Raw genomic sequence first — 20,684 nt, forward strand, 5'->3', positions numbered from 1 at the left:
CAAACCGTGAAGCACGGGGTTGGCAGCATCATGCTGTGGGGGTGCTTTGCTGCAGGAGGGACTGGTGCACTTCACAAAATAGATGGCATCATGAGGCAGGGAAATTGTGGATATATTGAAGTAAAATCATCATCAAGACATCAATCAGGAAGTTAGAGCTTGGTCGCAAATGGGTCTTCCAAACGGACAATGACCCCAAGCATACTTCCAAAGTTGTGGCAAAATGGCTTAAGGACAACAAAGTCAAGGTATTGGAGTGGCCATCACAAAGCCCTGACCTCAATCCTATAGAAAATGTGTGGGCAGAACTGAAAAAGTGTGTGCGAACGAGGGTGCCTACGAACCTGACTCAGTTACACCAGCGCTGTCAGGAGGAATGGGACAAAATTCACCCAACTTATTGTGGGAAGCTTGTGGAAGGCTACCCGAAACGTTTGACCGAAGTTAAACAATTTAAAGGCAATGCTACCAAATACTAATTGAGTATGTAAACTTCTGACCCACTGGGAATGTGATGAAAGAAATAAAAGCTAAAATACATCAATCTACTATTATTCTGACGTTTCACATTCTAAAGTGGTGATCCTAACTGACCTAATAAGACAATTAATTTTTACTAGGATTAAATGTCAGGAATTGTGAAAAAAATGAATTTAAATGTATTTGGCTAAGGTGTATGTAAACTTCCGATTTCAACTGTAACGGCCCACTTGGAGTTTGCCAAAAAGGCACCTAAAAAGGCACAGAGTAAAGGGTCTGAACACTTATTGCATACTTCAGTTTATTATTTTTTATACATTTGCTATCATTGATAAAAATATGTTTTTGCTTTGCCATTATGGGGTATCATGTGTAGATTGATTTGGGGGAAAAACTATTTAATCCATTTTCGAATAAGGCTGTAGTAAAGTAACAAAATGTGGAAAAAGTCAAAAGTCTGAATGATTTCTGAATGCACTGTATGGAAGGACATGAATTCCAAAAATAAAACAAAAAAGTGTGTTGAGTGAGACTAAGGAGTTAAGAGACTTGACAAAGGCCTTCCAATACTTTCTAATACAATTTGCACCAAGTTCGTCATGATTGACTGAGTGGAAGGAAGGTGAGAGGTCGAAGAGCTTCCATTGGGTCTGATGACCGGGTTACTGAATGACTTATCGGGTACAGAATCCCTCAAAGCCCTCATGCACTTGCACAGCCGTGTGTGTGTGTGTGTGTGTGTGTGTGTGTGTGGGGGGGTATTGCTCTGGGCCTATGAGGGGATCATTGAGGATAGTAGTGTAGCTGTAGTGAATATGGAAAGCAGGTGGTGATCAAAATGTAAGGGAACACCCCCCTGAAATGTACAAACATGAATGGAAGTCATTGGCACTGTACGAACCATATACACGGTGTCCAATACCACTCAATTCGGTGTCGTTTCATTCAAAGTTGATTGCAAATGCCATATGGCAAATGCCAAGTGTAACACTCCAAAAATCCAACAGATGGCGAGTGCGCTTCACCGTGATTTTTCATATTACAAATGTAACACAAGTCAAGACCCAAAAGTACAATTTCGAAAAGCTTATCACCCCCTTAAAGTGCTTTCTGGACCGTTTTTTGAAATTATTTCGATTTTTGTGTCAATTACACATGTATAAGAACTGTATCAACATACTTCACTCATATTTTATTATCATTTCTTTTGTTATTTTTTTTACTTGTGCATAAGGCATATGTTTTGTCCATTTGCAATATGATTAAATAGGAAGTCAAGTCACTTTTCTTTTTGGCCAAATGCCATAATAAATGTCCAAATGCAATATGAAAGATTTGAAAGTGCCAAATCAGAGTGTTATGTCCATTTGCCATGTACGATCAATGGAAGTCGGTTTACAAACCCAAAAGTCAGTGAACCATGTCCAAAAGGCATTTATACTGCCAAAATGATATTTAGCACTATGTTAAGCCATGAATCAACCTAGATGGTCTATTTGTCATGTATGATGAGGGAGAAGTGGGACTGTTGTTTTGTAACGATTTTTTGAAAAACGTCCAAATTGGATGGGCACGGGTGGGGGGTGCTCCCTACCCAACTGTGGACATCTTGCTACCCCGTAATGGCATTTAAAAACCATTTGAAAAATGTGCTCCTGGTAACACGTTCCAATCACCAGGTGCACGGCTGTGCATTTACAATATGTTTCAATGGACATTTACCATGACGAATTTGTCATGCTCAAAAATCCTGCAGAAATGCGAAATTGACTGGCCCGATGAACTCGGGATGGGCAGTGTTTCTGGTTCCTCTCCATCGCTCGTTGGTGTTGATTTCAGAATGCCATTTTGGTGATGGTCCCTCTCTGTTTAAACATATTGCAAATGGACAATAGTCACCAGCATTTACCGTCCATCAGTCAATTAGATATCATTCTGAAACCAAACTGATACCATCTGAACCAAACCCACTTTTTCCAACTCGTTTAGAAGCCAACTTTCACATATTTCAGAGCAGGCCCAAAATTCACAGCGCCTTCAGTTTAAAACATAATAAAAACGTAAAACACATAGTTACGTTCTAGCTGCAGGTCCAGTTCTGACATTGTGTGTAGGCCTATGCGAGGAGACCCTGAATCTCGGCTCGATAGGTCATTCGGTGCCCGAGCAAGATTTTAATTGGTGCTGAAAATCCACTTTTTTCCATGCCTTGCTACGGGGTCCTTGAATGAGCTATCGGACAGAAAGGTTGGGGTCCGTCTCTATGGGCCGAGCCGGTTTCAATGCACCTAGTCTTGCCACGTAACATCGACCTGAGGTCTAGAACAGGTTTCTAAAGTTTCAGAACTCTAGGTCTGACGGTTCTTTTTTAGTTTGAACAAAGGTAACTATTGCAGGCACTGTCTGTCTCTGTGTCCCTCTGGCCTAGCTGTGTGTGTGTGATTTTTTTTCTTGGAAATTTTATGGGAGACATGACTGATTTACAGTTCATGGGGGTTGCCTAATCACACATATGATCTGACCTTTTTAACCCTTCGAAACAGCCCCTATGACACCTTTTAAGGCACTTCCGGTTGACACAGGAAGCTATAAGTAAACACATATCCTGATTGGGCTATGCCTTTACAGAATCCCGAGTTTTAAGTGTTTACGTTAAGAACTGACCGATTTACACAGGGTTGAATGCACTATTTATCACAAACTGCTGGTTGGGTATGGAAAAACACTTTTAGGGTGATTTTAACCACTTCCGGTTGGTCCAGGAATCTTAGAATCAACACAGCTAGACGTCATAGTGGCATGATGGATTGTCATCGAAGACAGGTTCATAAGACATTCATAACCCACATAGGCTTGAGGTTGAATTTAGGGGTGCAGGCTATGTATTCCTATGGGGAGAGAAGTCATTGAAAACAGTTAAAAGGTGTTTACATCAAACAGTTAAGGGTTAATGCCACACGGTCAAGGTTAGGCTTGCACAGATCGGGAGAACCTCAGGAACGTTCCTGAGGTCAAATTGTGCTTCTCACCCTAAAGGTTCTCCCACTGTCACCCAAAAGCAAATGAAATTTAGGGCCAGGCTTCATTTTGGGCCTACTTTTTTCACGGTCGCTGCACTCAGAGCGAGCTACGGTCATGCGGGGCATCTTGTTGAACTCGGCACGGCCTTGAGAATATGGAAATGCCATTGTAGGCTCTGTCTTATTTTTTTTATTTTTTGACCCGTGTCTCCCCAATTTCGTGGTATCCAATTGTTTAGTAGCTACTATCTTGTCTCATCGCTACAACTCCCGTACGGGAGATGAACGTTGAAGGTCATGCATCCTCCGATACACAACCCAACCAAGCCGCACTGCTTCTTAACACAGCGCGCATTCAACCCGGAAGCCAGCCGCACCAATGTGTCGGAGGAAACATCGTGCACCTGGCAACCTTGGTTGGCGCGCACTGCGCCCGGCCTGCCACAGGAGTCGCTGGTGCGCGATGAGACAAGGATATACCTACCGGCCAAGCCCTCCCTAACCCGGACGACGCTAGGCCAAATTGTGCATCGCCTCACGGACCTCCCGTTCGCGGCAGGTTACGACAGAGCCTGGGCGCGAACCCAGAGTCTCTGGTGGTACAGCCACTGCGCCACCCGGGAGGCCTGGCTCTGTGTGTCTTTAAGCACCGCACTTTGTCACTCCATTCTTGCTGTGTGTGTGTGTGTGGAGAGCTTTTCTTTCACATCTGTTGGGAGAAATTACTGATTTACAGTTCATGAGGGTTGCCTAATAACACATGCAGTTTTGAAAAGATCTGACCTTTTTAACCCTTCAAAACAGCACCTATGACATCATTTTAAGGCACTTCAGGAGTTTTAAGTCTATGTTAAGGGTGGGTTTAGTGAGTGTGTGTTATTTCAGAAAATAAAAATTAAAAACACCTATTTTTGAACATCACCAATTTGACATTGTACGATTTCACTTAAATGACGATCGATAAATGGCTGGTTCTTTTTTTGACACTGTAGGTTCATTTACTTTGACGTGAAGCAGAAAAATTATTGCTCTATTTAAATTTTTTACCTTTAATCCCAGAAAAATGGCCATGACTCAAAAACCGTTGAGGCCTAGACGCCATCTTGTTCGGGGCCAACTGCCCATTACGCCAAACCTATGCTCACCATGTTTGTCTTCTAAATCTTTTCCGTTTAGGAGATAAGGCCACGTCGTGATTGGTGATGTTTTGTACATTTGCAATATGATTCCATTCGCCCTCTTGTGGGATTTACCGGGAGAGCGGAAACATTTTATAAAACTGAAACCGAATGTCCGAGAGAGTTCGTTTGATGACTTCCTGGAAGATCCGGCCCTGCCGCACGGCCCGACACCGTCCGCAAATTTTAGAAACTTTGTCGGACGTCTAGTAAGGGACCGTACATTTGTAATGTGGACTCACTAACCATATGGCAAATGTCAAAAAAATAATTCCCTTAAGGTATGTTAGTGCCACTGCTATGCATTGATTAACTTATTATAGGTTACCTACTGGGGCTATATTTTAAGTGACATTATTTAAATTTAACCTTTATTTAACTAGGCAAGTCAGTTTAAGAACAAATTCTTATTTACAATGACGGCCTAGGAACAGTGGGTTAACTGCCTTGTTCAGGGGCAGAACGGCAGATCAGAATGGCAACATTTCGGTTACTGGCCCAACGCTCTAACCACTAGCGCACTATTTTAGGCTAGGGCGTCATTTCAGTCACGATGTTGACCTCTTACACCATGACCAAACCGTTCCGCCCGTGCATCCGTGTGCACCATCGTCTGCATGATCATTGTGTTTATTCCCACCAGACACAATCTCAACATGCAGGTTAAAAATACCAAAACCAACTATGAATCAAACCATAAGTCTATTGACGCACCCATACGTCAATAAAATAACATAATAAAAACATCCATCAAAACCTGTCCGTTTAAGACAAAGATACTTTTTTTGCATGGGCTGCATCTCAATACACCGCATCAGCCTATGTTGCCTTCCACATCAGCGATGGAAAGAAAACAAGTTACAGTTTGTCAGAGCATGAGAAAATCAGTCTTCTCACAAAAAACATTTGTATCTTCTGAACGGTTTGGCCTTTAAATTATTCAATCACCTGACATCTACACCAACCATGAAAAAGACAAACGAACATGATCTCCGTTTTGCTCTACGATCCCCACAAGTCACGGAACTCGTCTGAAGGCAACCCATACAAAACAAACTGAAGGAGGTTGTTTTGTGCCAACAAATATAAGGGGTTAAAAATGCATAAAAAAAAAAACTAAAATACCCTCAGCTTTCATATACCTCCTAGGACAGACACCGCACAACCTTATGATACATTTCTTTTTCACCATTTATGAACATGCTAATCAATGTGTTTCAATGGGCTATAGTAAACTCAGCAAAAAAAAGAAACGTCCCTTTTTCAGGACCCTGTCTTTCAAAGATAATTCGTAAAAATCCAAATAACTTCACAGATCTTCATTGTAAAGGGTTTAAACACCGTTTCCCCGTGGCTGTTAAATGGAACGCTCGTTAAGACACTAACAGTTTACTGACGGTATGCAATTAAGGTCACAGATATGAAAACGTAGAACACTAAAGAGGCCTTTCTACTGACTCTGAAAAACACTAAAAGAAAGATGCCCAGGGTCCCTGCTCATCTGTGTGAACGTGCCTTTGGCATGCTGCAAGGAGGCATGATGACTGCAGATGTGGCCAGGGCAATATATTGCAATGTCCGTATCATGAGACGCCTAAGACAGCACTGCAGGGAGACAGGCCGGACAGCTGATGGTCTGCCACTGCAAGGACTAAGTGTAACAACACCTGCACAGGATCGGTACATCCGAACATTACACATGCGGGACAGGTACAGGATGGCAACAACAACTGCCCGAGTTACACCAGGAACACACAATCCCTCCATCAGTACTCAGACTGTCCTCAATATGCTGAGAGAGGCTGGACTGAGGGCTTGTAGGCCTGTTGTAAGGCAGGTCCTCAGACAACACACGACAACACACCCTTAGGCAACAACGTCGACAATGGGCACAAACCCACCGTCGCTGGACCAGACAGGACTGGCAAAAAGTGCTCTTCACTGACGAGACGTGGTTTTGTCTCACCAGGGGTGATGGTCGGATTCGCGTTTATCGTCGTAGGAATGAGCTTTACACCATTGCCTGTACTCTGGAGCGGGATCGATTTGGAGGTGGAGGGTCCATCATGGTCTGGGGCGGTGTGTCACAGCATCATCGGACTGAGCTTGTCATTGCAGGCAATCTCAACGCTGTGTGTTACAGGGAAGACATCCTCCTCCCTCATGTGGGACCCTTCCTGCAGGCTCATCCTGACATGACCCTCCAGCATGACAATGCCACCAGCCATACTGCTCGTTCTGTGCGTGATTTCCTGCAAGACAGGAATGTCAGTGTTCTGCCATGGCCAGCGAAAATCCTGAATCTCAATCCCATTGAGCACGTCTGGGACCTGTTGGATCGGAGGGTGAGGGCTAGGGCTACCGCCCTCCCCAGTAATGTCTGGGAACTTGCAGGTGCCTTGGTGGAAGAGTGGGGTAACATCTCACAGCAAGAACTGGCAAATCTGGTGCAGTCCATAAGGAGGAGACGCACTGCAGTACTTAATGCGGCTGATCTCCACACCAGATACTGACTTTTGATTTTGACCCCCCCTTTGTTCAGGGACACATTATTCCATTTCTGTTAATCACGTCTGTGAAACTTGTTCAGTTTGGCTCAGTTGTAAAATCTTATGTTCATACAAATGTTTACAGATGTTAAGTTTGCTGAAAATAAACGCAGTTTACAGTGAGAGGACGTTTCTTTTTTTGCTGGGTTTAGTAAGGCCAAATTCAATATTTCATGAAATATTATATATTTTTTTAAATATACCTAAAGGGGTTACACAATTTCAAATCAAATAGCTAAATGCCATGGTATGACGATCTCAAAATAATTTCATATGTTAGCTTAGTACCATTTCCTGGATATGTTAGATGAAATACACAAGTCCAAAATTATGTGGACACCTACTCATCGAACAGCTCATTCCAAAATCATGGGCATTAATATGGAGTTGGTCCCCCCTTTGCTGCAATAGACTCCACATGTCATGCTGAAACAGGAAAGGGCCTTCCCCCAAACTGTTGCCATGAAGTTGGAAGCACAATTATTGAGAATATCATTGTATGCTGTAGTGTTAAGATTTCCCTTCACTGGATCTAATGGGTCGAACCCGAACCATGAAAAACAGCCCCAGATCATTATTCCTCCTCCACCAAATTTTACAGTTGGCACTATGCATTGGGGCAGGTAGTGTTCTCCTGGCATCCGCCAAACCCAGGTTCATCCGTCGGACTGCCAGATGGTGAAGCATGATTCATCACTCCAGTCAACGCTTGGCATTGCGCATGGTCAATATAGGCTTGTTTGCCGTTGCTTGGCCATGGAAACACATTGCATGAAGCTCCCAAAGAACAGTTATTGTGCTGATATTGCTTCCAGAGGCAGTTTGGAACTCGGTAGTGAGTGTTGAAACTGAGGACAGATGATTTTTTACACGCTACGCGCTTCAGCACTCGGCGGTCCCGTTCTGTGAGCATGTGTGGACTACCACTGTGACTGAGCCGTTGTTGCTCCGAGACATTTCCAGTTCACAATAACAGCACTTACAGTTGACAGGGGCAGCTCTAGCAGGGCAGAAATTTGACGGACTGACTTGTTGGAAAGGTGGTATCCTATGACGGTTCCACGTTGAAAAAGTCACTGAGCTCTTCAGGAAGGCCATTCACCTGCCAATGTTTGTCTATGGAGATTACATGGCTGTGTGCTCAATTTTATACACCTGTCAGCAATGGGTGTGGCTGAAATAGCTGTCTCTAATCATTTGAAGGGGTGTCCACATACTTTTATATATATTAGCGTAGCTAACTTTTTGAATCATACGCTACTAGGGTTGAATGGCGGGAACTCGGTTAGCGAGATTTACCCCTCAAAACAAGTCACTTTTCCCAGGATAAATAACTGCGAGAAACCAGTAAATGAGAATAAATGATTTATATGAACATGGTAACTGTCTTGTGACATGTAGGCTGCATTTGCTGCAGCATTGCCTGTAAAGACCGGCTGCACGTCTAATTTACCCATCTCCTTCTGGCTTTCAGGGTCACCTTATATTCTTCTAATTTTTTTTATGGCAGCTGCAGAGTTTTATACAGCTTATCAGTCGAATATCATTGCTATAAATCATTGCGCGTGCACTCTCTCTCTCTCTAGCAGTCACTCTCTCTCTAGCAGTCACTCTCTCTCTAGCAGTCACTCTCTCTCTCTAGCAGTCACTCTCTCTCTCTAGCAGTCACTCTCTCTCTCTAGCAGTCACTCTCTCTCTCTAGCAGTCACTCTCTCTCTCTCTAGCAGTCACTCTCTCTCTCTCTAGCAGTCACTCTCTCTGGCTTGACTTGCTCTGACATGCAGTCAACTGTGAAACCTTATATAGACAGGTGTGTGCCTTTCCAAATCATGTCCAATCAATTGAATTTACCACAGGTGGACTCAAATCAAGTTGAAGAAACATCAAGGATGATCAATGAAAAAAGGATGCACATGAGCTCAAGTATGTTTTTTAATTTTAATAATATGCTAACATTTCTAAAAACCTGTTTTCGCTTTGACATTATGAGGTATTGTGGTTAGATTGATGAGGATTTTTTTGTTATTGAATCCATTTTAGAATATGCTGTGACGTAACAAAATGGCAACACAAACACTGGTTGACAGGTGCCAACAGTGTGGGTGAACTGATTGAAATACATGTTTTTTTTTAAAATAAAAAATAAAATAAAAATAAAAACCGCTTGCGCACGCAGAGTAGCCGGTCTAGTCTGTGTTGGACCAAATCCACTTTGGCATCCATCTGCGTTCTCCTTTCCCCTCGGTCTCGGTATTATTTTCCCCTTCACTCTTCTTTCCCCTCGCCCTCTGTGATTCTGGCTTTTGCTCCCATCTCTTGGTTCCCTTATTTCCCCTCGCTCTCTGAATATCTGACGTTTGCTCCTGTCTCTTGGTTCCCTTATCCCCCCCTCGCTTTCTCTGTGTTTATCTTGCTTTTGCGCCCGTCTCTTGGCTCCCTCTCCCTCTTCTCAGCCCACCCTCTGTGAGGATCTGTCTTTTGCTCCCGTGTCCTGCATTTCTTTCCCTCATCTCATCCCTCGCTCTCTCTGTGATTATCTGGTTTTTGCTCCTGTGTCTTGATTCCCTTTCGCTATTCTTTCTGCTCTCTTTGTGATTATCTGGGTTTTTCTCCCGTCTCTCACGTTCCCTTTCACTCTTCTCATCCCTCGCTCTGTGATTATCTTGCTTTTGCTCTGTTCTCTTGGTTCCCTTTCCCTCTACTCATACATCGCTCTCTCTGATTATCTGGCATTTTCTCCTGTCTCTTGGTTCCCTTTCCCTCTACTCATACATCGCTCTCTGATTATCTGGCATTTTCTCCTGTCTCTTGGTTCCCTTTCACTCTTCTCATCCCTCGCTCTGTGATTATCTTGGTTCCCTTTCCCTCTACTCATACATCGCTCTCTCTGATTATCTGGCATTTTCTCCTGTCTCTTGGTTCCCTTTCCCTCTACTCATACATCGCTCTCTCTGATTATCTGGCATTTTCTCCTGTCTCTTGGTTCCCTTTCCCTCTACTCATACATCTCTCTCTGTGATTATCTGGCTTTTTCTCCCGTCTCTTGGTTCCCTTTCCCTCTAACTTTAATCACCCTCGTTCTTGCTCTCCCTTGTTTTAAAAGTCATGCAGGGTGAGTTTCAAAGGGAGGAAGGAACAGTCAGGATGGAGTGAGCTTTTTGGCATTAGTTGGAGAGGGATGGTTCTCTGACCTCCATTTCTCCCTGAAAAGGACTTTGTTGAATGTGGTAAGAGAGACAGCGGCACTATCCATCATAAGTGTTTGGCCTGCATTTCCTGTTTATCTGGAAAGGCATCATGTAACTTACAAGCCCACAGGAAACTGCAGAGGGCGCGAGGTAGGGCAGAGTCGATGACAACAGCAGCTAACAAGACGTAGAGACTTGCAGCCTTGTTCACACAGAAACACTCACTGTGAGAAAGTGCAAAGTAACAAGTATGTGAGTGACCAAGCTATTAAATTAGCGCTTACAATTAGGTCTTATATTTTCAAATCGACAATAACAAATGGTTGAATTGTGTTAACAAGCAAAAAGTGACATGAGTATTGGATTCCCAAAAAGTATCATCAAGTTTGAACTTTAGCAGTGTTACCACCCCTTATACCAAACAAACCACATCCTATCTAGCAGCCAAAGCACTGGACTGAACTTAAGTGGTCCTGCCCAGTTTATATGAAATGGCACGTTATCAGTGTGTGCGTGTGTACGGGACATTATCTGTTAAGGGAAACACTATTTTGGTCAGCGTTTCCCCTTGGGTACGGTATTCCTTTCCTGAGGGTTTCCTGGAAGCAGGGCTGTTGTCCGGACCTCCTTGTGCCTAGCGTGTGTTCGGTGTGTGTGTGTGTGTGTGTGCGCATTTTAAATAGTACCAAGTAGTCGTCCAAGTCTGAGAACTTCTAGCTGAGACAAGGCATGAACACAAATACAAAATGACACAGGCGCTCACACACACACACACACATTGGAAACACTCTTCCCCATCTTTGTCTCCTTTTCACTCTCTCTCACACACACACACATATTGGAAACACACACAGTTAAACTCCCTCACAATCTATGAGTGATGGGCTGTATCCAAAATGGCACCCTATTCCCTCCCTATGCAGTGCACTACCTTCAACCAGGGCCCATAGGCCTCTGGTCAAAAGTATTGCACTTACAATATAGGGAATAGTGTTAACTCCAAAGGACACAACGACTAGGTTCCAGTTTAACAACGTTTACTTCACAGCACGGTACATAGCGGCCATTACGCTCAGGCCCGGTCCAACAGTAACCTCTGCACAGCCACACTAATAACAGAGAGAGAGCAGCGTAATTACAAAAGTTTAAGGATACTTAACTTATTCTCACACTTTTCTTGAAAGACAAAACAAATAATTAAATGGCTAAGCATTATTCAAGTCCCTCATTTCAATGGGTCATGTGGCAATGTCAGGTGACATTTTTACACATGCTGCCACTTTCCATTACTGAGTGCCTTCAGGATTACACTTTCTTTGTCAAACAGCCAGCCAGCTGTTCCTTTGTAGCTGACCACAGAATCCGCTGGATTCTCAGAGCCAGAATAAGTTCCTTGATGCTGCTATTCTCAAAATGAATTATTTTCTGTCACAGACTTGGTTGACAGCATCAACCAGGGAGTAGCTGTCAGTGACACACACCACAGGCCTTTTTGCCTCAACAGTGGTATTTTATTTAACCTTTTTTTTAAATTAGGCAAGCTCTGAGAACAATGTTGCATTGTCAATTCCATCTGCAGGAGCAAGGTTGTTTTCTAGCAAGTGTGCTCCTGACAACCCTGCTGATACTTTGATAACAGATAGGTGAGAATCTTCCTTCCTCGTCCCAGTAAGACAATTAGATGTCCACCTTTTGTGCCTCCATAAACATAAAGGTGGAGGCACAACTAGTTTCAGAGTCATCTTTTCTCACATGCTGAAACGTTAGTCACTTGTTCTGATTTTAGTTACCCTCATGCATGGTTTGTACAGTGGCATGTTTTGTGTTGAATGCCAAGTTGCAGCCATCAAACATAACGTCAGGTCTACTCTGTCTATCAACCCATAGAATTAGACCCATCTTTGACCTCAGCTGATCAGCTTCAATTGCAGAGGGAGGAAGGAGTCTCTTTGTACGGCTCTTGGAGAATCCAAATAGATGGGTTGAAGATTCATGATGTACCTCTCCTGTTGCGTCAGTATTATTCTGGCAACTGAAACATAAAAAAGGAGTGCCACGCCCCTCACGGCTGTCCAGGTAAATGGCTTTGCGGTGTGGAATCACTGTTGTGGTCTGTGAGCCACCACAGATGATGTCATCAACATGAAAGGAGAGAACTCCAGCCATTGCAGTCTTGATCAAGCTAGTAGAAGACGGCAGGATCCACTTGACATTTTTCCTCCTGTCCTCAGCATTGCTGCCTTGACTTTGTTGTACCAGTAGAGTGATGCATCTTCCCGGCCATACACACGCTTTTTTAGTTCCCACAGTTCCTTCAACCTTAACTTTAGGTGGAGGTCGGATGTGAATGTCCCTTGACAGCAATGTTTCCTGCAGAAATGCAGCTTATGTCCATAGAATTAACCTGTTGAGTGTAGGGGGCCGTAGTTTGATGTTTGGATGAAAAACGTACCCAAATTAAACTGCCTATTTCTCAGGCCCAGAAGCTAGAATATGCATATAATTGGCAGATTAGGATAGAAAACACTCTAAAGCTTCCAAAACTGTCAAAATATTGTCTGAGTATAACAGGACTGATATTGAGGAAAATCCAACCCAGAAGTGTTGTTTTTCCTGAAAGCTCTCTGTTCCATTGCCTGCCTTCACTCCATTTAAAGGGATATCAACCAGATTCCTTTTCCTATGGCTTCCCCATGGTGTGAAGTCTTTAGACATAGTTTCAGGATTTTATTTTGAAAAATTAGCGAGAAAGATCACATCGCGTCAGTGGATGGCTGGGTGCCAGCAGAGTTTTGCATGCGCAACAGCTTGGAGCAGACATTACTCTCTCTCCCCTATTGAAGAAGCTACAGTCCCGGTTTAAATATTATCGATTATATATTGTAAAAACAACCTGAGGATTGATTATAAAAAAAACATTTGACATGTTTCTATGAACTTTACGGATACTATTTGGAATTTGTCTGCGATGTCGTGACCGCTCGAGCCTGTGGATTTCTGAACATAACACGCCAACCAAATGGAGCTATTTTGGATATAAAAATAATATTTATGGAACAAAAGGAACATTTATTGTGTAACTGGGAATCTCGTGAGTGCAAACATCCAAAGATCAAAAGGTAAGCGATTTAATTTATTGCTTTGCTGACCAATCTACTTGGCTGCTAGCTGTTTGTAATATTTTGTCTACTGAGAGAGATGTCCTTACATAAACGCTTGGTATGCTTTTGCCGACAATCTGACACACTGGGTGGATTAACAACAAGCTAAGCTGCGTTTTGCTATATTGCCCTTGTGATTTCATGAAAATTGTATATTTTTTGTAATTTAATTTGAATTTGGAGCTCTGCAATTCAGCGGATGTTGACAAATGATCCCGCTAACGGGATGGGTGCATCAAGAAGTTGTTTAAGTATGCATTTTTTTCCTACCAGACCACTGTCAGTGACACAGACTCATGTCGGTGAGTCTTTTGGGAGTTCTTTAGTTGCCAGCTCCTCAAAATCTCTAGCCATGCTTTTGGCACTATTCCAGTAAAGAATTATTCAAGGGAACACATCCACCGTGTTGAGATATTTTTTTGGCCAATGTCTTTGACACCCTCAGTTTTTTTCCTCCAATTACTGAGCTCATCTCGTTAAAGCAGGTCAAATGACACGTCATTTGTTTCGACGACATCATCCTCATCAATGTCATTCAGTCATTCTAGATTGTTTCAATTCTGAGAATATCTACAAGTGACAGGTCCACTGACCACAGTAACAGAAAGGGCAGCTGGTTCAGAGTACTGAAAGTTGTACTAGTTCTGGTCGAATGTTTTTCTGCTCGAATGTTGCTGTGTGTGGAATACCACTTTCTCTGTCCATGCATTTAACAGTTTGTGTAGTTTTCAGATTGGAACAACCATGTTTTAACATGTGGCTGCTGTTCAATGTTTTCCTCAAAAGTATTACCTGTGTCATGGTTGAAGGTCTCTGCTCCATTTCCTGTGTCAGTTTCAGTGTCCATATCAGTGAATGAGACATCTGGTAGGTTTGTGTCGGTGACCTTTTCGATATGCAGATTCTCAGCAACAGCCCCTCCAACTTGTTGATCATTTATTTACCTTCTGCAATCTTCAGTGGTGCACCCAGACAATGGTGCCTCTGTGCCTCACAAATATCGCCATACCATATTGGCCAATAACGACTCCGGGTCCTTTCCACTCGACAGTCAACTCATTTGTGGTACACTGTCTCCAGTCTCGTACTTCTCATCTGTGGGACAGAATTGTTTACAGAGCCCTGCAAATTCTCTCTGAACACCTCTTCAGTGAATGCCTTTCCCGCTGCATGTAGTGCTGAAAGGTGCAGTCCCCCAGCGGATTCTGTGACTGACTATAAAAAGAAGGATCGGATCTTGTGCTCCTAAAGACACTCAGTAACGGAAAGTGTCAGCTTGAGTAAAGCTTCTGGTGCTGGTGGCTCGTCAACTAGTACAGTGGGAAGATTAGGGTTCTGCCTGAACACTAGCTGGTATGGGCTGTAGCCAGGCACATTGTGCATGGAGTTCTTTGCCATCAGCTCCCAATCTAGGGCTGTTTCCCAGTCACATTCATTGTCTTGCATCACTTTCAGCATAATCTCTGAGTCCTTGATTATGTCTCTCCACAAGTCCAGTACTCCATGGACTGGATGCAGCAGTTTTTATTTCCATGTTGAATTAGTCTGCCATTTCATTATTATTGAACTCTTCTCCATTGTCAATTTCTGGGGCAGGGCCACGCACACTTATCCAGTAATGAATTAAGTGCTTGATGACATCACTGGGTTTCTTTGTGTTCACAAGGCCTCCAGCACTGAAAAAAGCTGGTCTGGGCTTAAGTTTTTTTTTGTACTTCTGGCCTGTTTCATTGACATGCTCACTATCTGTCGTTGAATAGAAATACTCATCATTACTCCCAGTACCGCTGATTAATTTCTGAAGTCTGTCAACTGTAGCATGTCCAAACTGTTTGTGAAGTTTCAACAATACTTTCAGCCGTATTTTCCCTCTGTGGTCATCTGCTCTGTGACTGTCAGAACCTCCATGTGCTCTGTGACTGTCAGAACCTCCATGTGCTCTGTGACTGTCCGAATCAGATTTTCATGGACTCTACGTCGTCTGTCTAAAAAATTTACATAATAGTGTCCTGAGGTAGTAAGTTCACGGGTCACTGGGTGTTTAAACATCCCTGCCTTGTCATTTTCCATGTTTAGTACAGCTCCTGCCTTCTTGAAGGAAGTCTTGCTTAATAGTAAGGAGATATCTGCAGGAACCACCTCTGTTTCAATGTGACACTTAGAATAACCAATTTTTGTGTCAGGGTGCCATGAGAGTTATTTAAGATACCCTTCAAAGAGGTAGGGCAGCTTTGCTGCGCACAAACTGCCCTCCCATAGGGGTGGGAGAGCCAAGAGACCAGAGGTGGCGGAACGGAGTGCTCGAGTTGGGGTGTAGGGTTTAAGCATAGCCTGAAGGTAAGGAGGGACAGTTCTCCTTGCTGCTCCCTAGGCAAGCACCAGGGTCTTGAAGATGATGCATGCTTCGGCTGGAAACCAGCGGAGTATTCGGAATAGCGGGATGACATGGGAGAATAAGGAAGGTGGGGGGGAAGCAGAAAAGTAGTTGAGTGTCATCTGCATTGCAATGATGAGTGACCATGTGAGGATATGACAGAGCAGAGAAATTGATGTAAAGATAAATGAGGGGGCCCAGAACCGAGCCCTGGGGGACACCAGTAGAGCGAGCATATGGTACAGACACAGATACTCTTCACGCTGCATGGTAGGAACAGCCTGTCAGGTTGGATGCAATCCAGGAGAGTGCAGAGCCTGAGACACTCAACCCTGAGAGGGTGGAGAGGAGGATCTGATTGTTCACTGGTGTCAATGGCTGCAGATAGATCGAGAAGGAGGTTGAGAACAGTGGAGAGAGAGTCCGTTTTTTCTAGAGCAGAGAAGGGTCTCATTTGACTGAGCTGCCTTGAAACCGGACTGGTTAAGGTCAAATCATATTTTGAACATCCTTCCGATTTAATTCACTGACATAGCCATCAGGTCATTTTTTTTTTATCACACACTGTGTTCATGCAGTATCAATCACAGCATATCCTAAGGATTCAACTATAACAATTCTTGGTATCTGAAACATTTGTTTTACAACAGTGTAATGTTATACTGCTCTCTCAGTGCTTACATTTCCCTCTGTTAGTTTAAGTTGTTTGTTTTTATGAGGACAGTCTTCAAACCAAATGGTAAGTGCTTTGACAAATTGCACATTTTTGATCTCCTTCAAACGTTCCAGTGGATTGGTTCCATGCAATGGAGCCCTTGTCTGGCTGTCTTAAGAACGTGACTTGTTCGCGCCATTTCTCTGCTGATCAGTATAGTATGCCACGTAACTCACTTGGATTCCATCAGTTATTGGCGCAGTGCTGTATCTCAGGCTACCCTTGAACTATAATAGTGCTCATTTTTTCTTGTCTAGATTGGTAACTCACGTCCAGATTCCAAGTTCAATTCCAAACTTTCACACGACCTCTTCTCGTCGAAGCAAGTTGGCACATTGTTATTAGGCATCCTCTGCTACCAATGTTAAACGCCAAATGACACGATGATCAGGTTCCACTTTAATAATGTTTACTTCACGGTATCAGCACAGTACATAACGGCCATTACACTCAGGCCCGGTCCAACAGTGATTTCTGAGCAAGCACACTAACAACAGAGGGACAGCGCTGTAATTACAGAAGTATTGGGCTACTTAAAACATGAACTTAACAATAGGGTGCCATTTGGGACACAGACAGGGGTTTCCATTTGTGGGCCGGAGCAGCTAATGGGCTGGCCATTAATTGGCTGCATCACCGCTTGGTATGGAAACTGCTTGGCATCCGACCGCAAGGCACTACGGCGGGTAGTGTATAAGCCAAGTGCATCACTAACACCGAGCTCCCTGCCATCCAGGACCTCTATATCAAATAAAAAATGCCCTAGACAAGGTCAGAATGCAGCTACCACAGACTGTTCTCTGCTACTGCACGGCAAGCGGTACCGATGCACCAAGTCTGGAACCAACAGGCCCCTGAAGAGCTTCTTCCATCCCTTAGCCAGAAGACTGCTAAATAGTTAATCAAATAGCTACCCAAACTAACTGCATTGCTCCAACTCGTTTGACCCATCACATCTGCTGCTGCTACTGTTTATTATCTACATACACTGGTACCCTGTGTATATAGCCAAGTTATCGTTAGTCATTGTGCATGTATTATTTGTCTCTCTGCATTGTTGGAATACGCAAGTATTTCACAAACAAAAATATATGGAAATGTCTGCTCTACCAAAAATTACAACCAACTAATTGCAGCAAAAATGAAAGAGGCAAGTAGAAGAGTGAAAAAGGAACTTGTCTGTCGGCCCTGCATTAAAGACCAAAATTGGTTAAAGGCAATTGTGATAAATAAAAAAGTAACCCAATTAAATTTAATAACAAAAAAGCTTGGCCATATAGATTGCAAAAAAGTTGGGAAGAGATTCTTGATATACCAATTCCATAGCACATGGTTTACTAACTGATATACAAAACAACGCCGGATACGAAACTTAAGAGTTTTTCAATTTAAATTATAATACAAAATTCTTGAAACCATTAGAATGTAATATATATGGGGGACACAACCATCCCAGCTCTGCAGATTTTGCTACGAAGAGAGAGAATCATTAGGTCATTTGTTTTGGTACTGTCCATATGTAGCTTGCTTTTGGTAGCAGGTTCAGGAATGGATGAAGATTTGCAATATTTATCTGGAGCCAACTCTGCAAATAGCACTGCTGGGTGATTTGAAACATCAGTCAATAGATCAATAATATAATAAACACTCTTAGCAAAAATGTGTATCTTTCATTTACAATCAGTAGAAACTATGAGAATAGAAAGGTTCAGAGCTTTTGTGAAAATACATGTCAAATAAACTGAACTAAAATAAACGCAACATGCAAGAATTTCTACAAGTTTACTGAGTTACTAACCCCTAACACTTTACTCAGGAAGTTTGCCACCGGCACACTGCAGTAGGGAAGTAAAGCCAAAGTCGAATCCATCACTTCCGTTGTTCGTTTGTGCCCATAGCGACGGAAAAAAATGAGGTGGATAACACGGAAAATATCATCACTGAATATGATCTGCAAGTTATATGGATCTACAAAAAAGATAGCGTTGGCCTACCTCCTCTCTGGCTCTCATCAAAGCTTTTCCACTCACGATAGTGACAGGATAACCCATGTATTTCATGCCAATAAAGTTTTATACTGAATTGAAGCATGACTGGTTGTTTCAGGCAGTCGTACCTCCCCAAATGCTCCCCTGCCGATCACCTTGAGCATCTCGAAGTCTTCCCTGTGCAGACGCATCTCCTTCACGGTGGTGGTGAACGGCTTCACTGCAATAACAAAATGGGAAAAAAAATTTACTTTAGGCATACATACACCCATCATATAATGTCCCTGTTGTATCATATGTTAGGTGAATCTGTTTTAGTATAGCAGTTCACCTCACATTACACCCTCATATAATGTCCCTGTTGTATCATATGTTAGGTGAATCTGTTTTAGTATACCAGTTCGCTCACATGAGCCATGCATGAAGAGCATGTTCCTCAACCATAGGACGAACCTGTGTGAATATCCACACGTTGTTACACACAAATTTCAAAAGACCATGATGTTTTACATTAGACCATTTGTCAACATTATCCAATGAATAGAAGGTGACAACTTATGTCATTTGTCTGTTATGCTGATGTGTTACATACAAAATGGGATCAAAAGAGGGTTTGTGGCAATGTTAGCAACCGCATAAAATGTTACTTAGGCTTTCAAAAGGGATGGGCGTTTAAAATAATATCACTATTTGAATAATCATGAAATGTTTTCGGAAACACAGATAGTCAAAATATATGTTTAAAAGTTGGGAACTAGCTTGATGTGCAGCCTGCGTGACTTGGGAGCTCTGCTTACATCAGAGCGGGGGATGGGCTGGGGCCGGTCAGTTACACACAGGAGGGAGAGAGCCATGCAGACTGGTGCAAGTGAAACAAACTTATAGATCCCATATATTATCCATCACCCCATCTGGTAGTGCTTCTCTTGACTGCTTCAAATCGAAGCTAACAAAGATAGCCAGCCATATTATGCTGCACTTTCTGTCCTTGTCTATAACTTCATTCAAATTTTAAAAACGACCTACTTGAGGGTTGCTTGTTGTAGCCTACTCCTCATTTAGCCAACTGAATTCTGTCATTTTAATTCCATTTTGCATTGATTAGAGATCTGACATTGATAGCTACACATGGAGCCCGACTGTAGCCTAGTGTCACTTTGAATGCCCGACAATAACAACAAGCGCGTGAAACCTGTGTAGGCTACTGTATGTCTGTCATAAAAGTTTTGAATTTCAAATGTCAATAGAGATAATTATTTAATTTAGACAGTCTTTCCATTGTTAAATTAGGCCCGTTCGGATAGTCGATTAACCGTGCCCATCCCTAGCTTCCAAGTGCTGACACTTTATTCTGTATAAATATGCCTTAACTCCATCATAAACTATTTGGGAAACGGCAGCCAAGTCTAATAGAGCATGCTTATTTGGAAAATAAACCTGTCTCCACAGTGATCTGGTCAAAACAGACAAACCAGCAGACTGAGCCAGTATGGCCAACAGACCTCACAACACAGCCACAAACTGAGCACTGTACCCCATCTCTCCACCCCTCCTCCCCGGTTTACAAGGCTCTGCGGGAGGGCTGGCACGGACCCAAGCAGGGCCTGCGAGGAGCCAATCTGCAGCACTCCTCGCCATATGAGGACATGCAGACCGATCCTGTGTAGAGTGCTTTTATCACTCCCAAGCCTTTTTCTCTAAACAGAGGGAGCAACCTGCCTCTCGACTGTGTTCATTTAAACAGACGAGACATTCGTTCCCTCCTGTGGCAGATCCTTCATAGCCTACACGCAGAATGACGGGTTCACGGCTCGGCAATGGAGCTCACAAAAGGGTCACGATCCACACATGAAGTGTGGAGTAATGGCTACCACAAAATGTAACAAACGCTAAAAACTGTGGACCATTAGCACTGATGATTGACAACTTAAACTGAGCGCACCCTTTGCCTTCAGGTCCCTGTTAGGTTTATTTTTTTCATCTCTGATGTGATTGGTCCCTCGCAGCATTCAAGGTGAGGTGGTGAGGATT

The 20,684-nt window shown here is 43.1% G+C and overlaps 1 protein-coding gene across 15 annotated transcripts in view; it reads right to left on the reverse strand.

The window, feature by feature from the left end:
- LOC110521031 (serine/threonine-protein kinase MRCK beta) overlaps window positions 1–20,684 on the reverse strand; it is a 126,383-nt gene that overhangs the window by 98,754 nt on the left and 6,945 nt on the right. For 9 of the 15 annotated variants that reach the window (XM_090232294.1, XM_090232290.1, XM_090232293.1 and 6 more), the window contains exon 2: window positions 18,782–18,873. In XM_090232294.1, coding sequence (XP_090088420.1) covers window positions 18,782–18,873 — 92 coding nt within the window. Of the gene's footprint in view, window positions 1–14,368; window positions 14,676–18,781; window positions 18,874–20,684 lie in introns of those variants that run through there. The other 6 variants (XM_090232298.1, XM_090232297.1, XM_090232295.1 and 3 more) reach the window with 2 other exon arrangements.

The sequence above is a fragment of the Oncorhynchus mykiss genome, chromosome 4, assembly GCF_057628025.1.
Source record: "Oncorhynchus mykiss isolate SJ-2025 chromosome 4, ASM5762802v1, whole genome shotgun sequence".
NCBI classification, from domain to species: domain Eukaryota; kingdom Metazoa; phylum Chordata; class Actinopteri; order Salmoniformes; family Salmonidae; genus Oncorhynchus; species Oncorhynchus mykiss.